The sequence below is a fragment of the Mytilus edulis genome, chromosome 10, assembly GCF_963676685.1.
Source record: "Mytilus edulis chromosome 10, xbMytEdul2.2, whole genome shotgun sequence".
Classification (NCBI taxonomy): Eukaryota; Metazoa; Mollusca; class Bivalvia; order Mytilida; family Mytilidae; genus Mytilus; species Mytilus edulis.
In genome coordinates, this window is record NC_092353.1 from 84,275,728 (window position 1) to 84,282,283 (window position 6,556).

The window sequence follows — 6,556 nt, forward strand, 5'->3', positions numbered from 1 at the left end:
AAAATATAGTTTTGAAAAACCGGTTATTTTTGTTTCATACTTTTTCTATCCCTTTTCTAAAAAATTAGTACACGTGTCACTGGTTGATATAGAATAACATTAACGGTACCAATTTTCTTGCACTAGATGCGCATTTCGACAATACATGTCTCTTCAGTGATGCTCGAGGCCAAAATATATGAAATCAAAAGCTAATGTAAAAGACGAAGAGCTATAATCCAAAAGGTCCAAAAAGTATAGCCAAATCCGTGAAAGGAATACTAGTGAACTATGAATAATCCCAAACAACGAATTTTTTATTGGTTTGTCACACTTGCTTATATTGTCAATATTATGTATTGTTTTCGGCTGAGACTACTACATGTAAAAACAGTATAAAAATTATAGTAGCCTCAGTTTTCGGCAATATTGAAACAAATTGAATATCCTTAGGCATTTGAATTGCTTCTTCAGTTATTTAATATATATACGGAAAACAAGGGGGATATTTAATCATTGGCTCTCGTGAAGTATTCGTGTAGGTTAAAAGAAGGGGGACAGTATATCGCTAAGTAATAAAACTTAAATATTGGTATTCTTTAAATTGTATAACTGTCTTAATCTGGCTTTCTCCTCAATTTTTAGATTATATTGAGAGTCATGTTTTTATGCCAGATCTTTTATCATTTGTTAAATCAAAGACATGTAGTAGATGTACTCTTATTTAGACCAAAAAACTACCATACGGTATTCCACATGTACGGTGAATGAAATTATTGACAAGCATACCACATCTTCTTATATTCATTCGTTATTTGATGAATATTTTAATTAAGCCTAAATAAATAAATGATTTTGAAAATGAATTTATTGATAATTATACAGCTTTTAATGTTTATCTAACATTGAATTATATTCAGCGGAGACATAATTATGCACACTAAGACTAAACTGGTTTATAAAACAGACATTATTATTGTCATATGTAATTGTACTAGTGTGTTTTTATATAAAAAAAAATCTGTGAATATCTACCACTACTGTTACCGGCTTAAGAGATCAGCTAACACCAGCTGTTCTCTCGAGATTTGAATAAACAAATTCAAACCAAAACAAGTACATAAAATGCATATTTTAAATCCCAATCTTAATACAGAAACACTTAAATTGTTATTACATATTTTTATGAATTTGATTAAATCTTTGTCAATCAGGCATGCACAGCAGCATCAAGAAATTGTATATTTGCAGCATTTATACAATCATACTTTTCTAGTATCAGTGACTTGAAAAACGACTAACCAAAGACAAATTACGACAACCCAAATGTTAAATCTATATGACTGTATATAAGCACACATGTTCTCTAAATGACAATCAGTAAAAGCTATTGTCTATAGATATTCCGATCCCTTCTTAACCTCGCATTATATCTAAAGACGACAAAACAACAAACATCATAATATAGCATAGTGGTATATATATATATTATCTAGACTAATAAAAACAAGCTATACTACTTCCATTATATAATTGCTAAAACTACATGACAACATGTAAAAAATGTAACAATATAATCAATAAATGTATCTATGTTTTGGCTTTCTCGGGGGCTACTCACTTTATAAAAAATCTACCTAATCTAAACAATAATTTGAAACATTATTCTAAAAATAAACTATTAACTATAGGATGCGGTGGATACCTGCAACATTGTTTCGGCTGCGGTGGATACCAGCAGCGGGTTTTTCGGCTGCGGTGGATACCAGCAGCGGGGTTTCGGCTGCGGTGGATACCAACAGCGGGGTATCGGCTGCGGTGGATACCAGCAGCACGATATGCAAAATAATCCCATGCTTACTTATACAATAATAATTGGAACTGATAATTAAGAATATATACTATACTGATGTATAATTGACTTGGGGGTAAAAAATAATTTCCCCGAAATTAACATGGCCAAATTAAGCGAATTTAATACTATTAAATGAGTGAAAGCCCCCAAGATAGATACATCATTTATTGCGATTTAATATTATTTTTTTTTTATTTTTTTTATTTAGTTATGTAATCTAACCTAAATTTATTAAAATATGGAATTAAAATGGTCTCCATGTTTTTGGTGTTGTTTTTTTTTTTGTTTTTTTTTGTTTGTTTTTTACCACTCAAATGTCACATAATGTTACAAAAAACAAAAACAAAAATTACATGTGTGTAAAACTACAAAAAAAGAAACAATAATAATCTCTCTGAAGCTTTAAACTACAACAAATGAACTAGTTATGAAAACACATATCGTGCTGAGCTCTTTTCAATACTTTGGCATCAGTTCGTATGTATCGTATGTAACAGTCTGATGACCACCTGCCTAATGTTTGAATTATATGAAACTCGACACCACATGCTGCTGCGGATGTAGCTGCTCCTATACGAAAGGAGTGACCACAAAACTTAACAGTATTATAGCCAAGTATGTCTAATAGTTGTCTCAATGAAGAAATAAATGTTTCCCTGCTTAACGGCGATGATTGAAATTCATCCTCGACAAAAAGTGGAGATTTTGGTAAAGCGCCATTGTTATATCTTATAGACAGATACTTATTCATTGTATCCACTGGTTTAAATGTGTCATTTTCATAAATAGTAATATTCACGCCTTGACGAAAGGGATCACGCTTAGATGATCGCAGGCGAAAAATGAAAAACTGTTTCGTCGGATCCACAGTGATATCTTGCAAAAGTACTGTACATGAATTATCATTATAAGACCGACAGGTAAATTCTCCACACCTAAGAAAACCGAAAAATGCCATTTTAAAAGCACACTGAAACATGAGGTCTAGCACTGGTGAAAATATTCCTTTCGATAATAAAGCACAAAGCTTATTCAAAATTGATGATGTAATTGGCAATCTTTCTTGAACAACATTGTTCTGAGATTTTTTAATACCCCGAAGAATAACTGGTGATCTGATAGCATTCGCCATAGGATCATATCCTAAAAATCTTATATAATAATGACGTACTCCGGCAAGATAGAGTTTAATAGTCTGGTGTTTCAGATTAAGTGCTTTTTGACAATAAGTTACGAAATAGACTAGAAGATCTTCTTTTACATAAGGAAGATTAACTTCAGAGCACGGTTGACCATTCATGACCAGGAAAGTTATGAATCATTTAAAAGCGGATTTATATGTCAATCTAGTGCTTTCGCTCAAAGACGCATCCCATAATTCGTCTATCTTTAAATTCAAACCATCATCAGCTCTGAGGGATGCAGACAAGGAGTTGGTATCGCGTTTGCATGTGGTGCCAAGGCCCTGAACTTCATCATCTGGTAACGAGAAAGAGAATCAGCTATACAGTTTTTTATACCAGGAATGTGTTTGGCATGCACTACAAAATTATTAATTGCTGAATGATAAGTGAGCTTTCTCATTAACTTCATCAAGCTTTGAATCTTAGATCTACCCTTTTTAATAATATCAACAGTAGCTAAATTGTCACAATTGAATAATATACGTTTCCTTTTCCATCTATCTCCCCACAGTACGCATGCCATTACAATGGGATACAATTCAAAAAACGCCATAGATGTTTGCTCACAAGACAATAGTTCATAAGGAAAGTCACCTTGAAACCATTCATTTTGATAAAAACCTCCAAATGAGGAAGGTGTAGCATCAGTAAACAAGTGAATGTCCGCAGCATTCGTTATATTATCATTTAAAAAGAAGGAAACACCATTCCAATCTTTTAAAAATTTTGACCACATAACAAGATCAGGTTTACAACTTTTTAAGTGCACATGGTGATGCAACTTTTTAACAGTAGTAGACAGTTTAATTAAGTGTGAAACAAATGATCTACCTGGCACTATAACTCTGCACGCAAAATTTAATTGCCCTAGTAAACTTAATAACTCTCTTTTAGTGCACGAATTGCGCTTACTGAAATATTCTATAATTTCTTGAATTCGTAAAACCTTTTCTAAAGGGAGATAAGCCTCCATATTAATAGTATCTAAAAATATCCCTAAATATTCTAACTTATGACATGGTCCTTCAGTTTTCTTAAATGAAAGTGGCACACCTAATGACTTAAAAATATCTAAAAAAGTATTCATAGTTTGTTGAGCATTGTCTTGTTCTGGTACAATAACTAGAAAAACATCTAACAAGTGTAAAATGTGCTCTATATTGTAATTGTTCTGAGCAATCCAACAAATTGCTTGTGAAAGAGTGTCAAAGATTTTTGGGCTAGACCTGCACCCAAACACCAATTTATTAAAAAAGTAATATCTGTCATCCCATTTGATTCCATGAAACGGCCATAACATTGGCGACAGGGGCATAACCTTGAAGGCGTCGGCTATATCAGTTTTTAAAAGCCAAGATTTAAAACCTAGGCTTTTGATAGTTCTGATAGCATCATCAATTGAAACATATTGCAAAGAAAATTCATCTTTATCGATAAGTTCGTTTAAACTAGGATTTTTTGGATCCTCATGAGGCGCTGACAAGTCTACGATCAAACGCTTCTTTTTATTGTATTTACCTTCTGCCACACCGATAGGGTTAATGCGGTAATGTGTAAATGGAATGAAATCAAATGGTCCTTCTAAATAGCCCTTTTCTACCTCCGTCTCTATTAATTTTAAAACGTGTGTTGGTTGAGATAACGCTGATCTTAAGTTTTTGCACTCAATAGACTTAGATGGTAATGTTGTAATACCTGTGGAAAAAACCTTGACTTAACCCAGAAACTAGGTAATTCTTAAATTCCTTATTTGGATGATTTTCTAATTCATGAACTAAATTACTAATCACAATGGGTGTTGATACTCCTAAACTTAGGGAAACTTGATCGTTTACATTCTTCTCTGCATATTGGACCCGATTTTGTTGGGTCCTAGTGCCTCGTTTTTTGAACTCGTACAGACTGTTTTAGGGTGCTCTCCATTACAACTTAGACAAATATGTAAATTTCTACAATGAGGTCTAAAACAACCTGTTTTCCCGTTGAAATTATTACAGATTTCCTTTCCTCCATGGTAAGAACGCTCCCTGCCGTGTATGTCTTGATCTGACCTGTATGACCCTGTCGTATTCCTGTTGCTATTGTTTGACTGATTACAATAACTACTTGAGTGAAAAGTGCTACCGCAAATGCTACATGTGTTAGGTTTAATGTTCGCAAAAATATTGCAAAATAAAGTGTTATTTCTTATAGACCAGTCAACAGGAATATTGTTATGCCTTAAATGAGCTGCCGCATCAGCAGAAAACCGTTTATGGTACTCGTAAAATCCCTTACCCGGATACCTAGTGGCCATATCAACCAAATCACGTTCATAAAGATCCAGCTCACTCCTACGATGAGGAAATGTTGTACACATAATGTTCTTATAAATACCAAAAGCCTGAATAAATTCGCCCAGAGACAATGATCTTGAACTCCTAGGGTCAGATTTATTGTTTTTGTCTTCACTCAAGCTTAACTCGTGTGTTCCTGAACCAGAATAGTATGGTATCAGTAAAGATGTTAGATTAATGTCCATACCTGATATAATATTCTTTCGTAACTGGGGTGAAATTGTTTCCACAAACGGTAGAGTTTCTGCAGAATAGCCGTGTGCTGTTCTCACCATGTTGCCTGAATTTCCCATATTTAAAAGCTGTTCCTCGCTTCCTGCGGCTGCGTTCGGTGCAGTTCGTGTGTTTTGTAATGCATTGTATGCGGACTGTAAATTGAAATTTGACCAAGATTGACCTGAATTTGTAGAAGTATGATTGATGATATTGGATGCACTATCCACCGGAGCGGAGACATTTGCATTTGGTGTTTCTGCGATTCTACTAATACTGGTAGTTTCATTTCTGGCTTGAAGTTATAAATTAACTTTTCCTGTTAAGCCGGAAACATTCTGTTGTAGGGATTGTATAGTCGATGATAATTTTGATACAATTCCAATCAAAACACGATTGTCGTTACTGGGCGTGTTTTCATTATTGTTTGTGTTTGGTGCATCCTGGGATCGCGGATCCCCATCTACACGTGCGTTTTGTTGTGGCAATGCATGATGGTATACCGCACTACCATTTAAGGGTTCCTCACCACGTGTGTGACTGTCTTCGCCTCGTGCTTCCTCTCCACGTGCGTTTGTTGTGTTTGATGTGATACTATCGGAATTTTCGTATCGTTTCAAAATTCGTACCAATGTCAAACGTTTTGCATTTATAGGAAAAGCGATATTCTTTCTTTCTAACTCTGCTTTTAGTCTAGCAATTGTCCAATTTTCAAGTAATGTAGGATTATAGACTGCGTTATTGTTTTTCTTTTTCCTAATCGGACCCATTGCGTCCGTGCATGTGTATATATAAATGTAATGTCAAATGCAATATAGGTGAATAAATAAATAAACAGACCTCAGATCTATGAATAATAAAACTCCAAAACAAATATAAAATAGAACATATATCGTATGAATGAAGACTTCTCGCCGTACAAACACGTGGATTGTTCAAAGTTTATTCCATGCTCCTTTTCCTGATATATTTTATCACACGGGATAACT

At 34.1% G+C, this 6,556-nt stretch overlaps 1 protein-coding gene across 1 annotated transcript; it reads right to left on the reverse strand.

The window, feature by feature from the left end:
- Window positions 1-3,229: 3,229 nt before the first annotated feature.
- On the reverse strand, window positions 3,230-5,629 carry LOC139493063 (uncharacterized). The gene is made up of 2 exons (XM_071281206.1): window positions 5,296-5,629; window positions 3,230-4,713 (listed from the first exon to the last, which is right to left on the reverse strand). The coding sequence occupies exons 1-2, from the start codon at window positions 5,627-5,629 to the stop codon at window positions 3,230-3,232; spliced, it is 1,818 nt and encodes a 605-aa protein (XP_071137307.1).
- Window positions 5,630-6,556: the final 927 nt, after the last annotated feature.

Bases quoted from the DNA above. Each gene is read 5' to 3' on its own strand.
- LOC139493063 (XM_071281206.1), bottom strand. From the start codon at position 5,629: ATGGTGAGAACAGCACACGGCTATTCTGCAGAAACTCTACCGTTTGTG. The intron at 4,714-5,295 runs GTAAGGGATTTT...TTTTTTCCACAG, and splicing joins TATGGCCACTAGGTATCCGG to GTATTACAACATTACCATCT.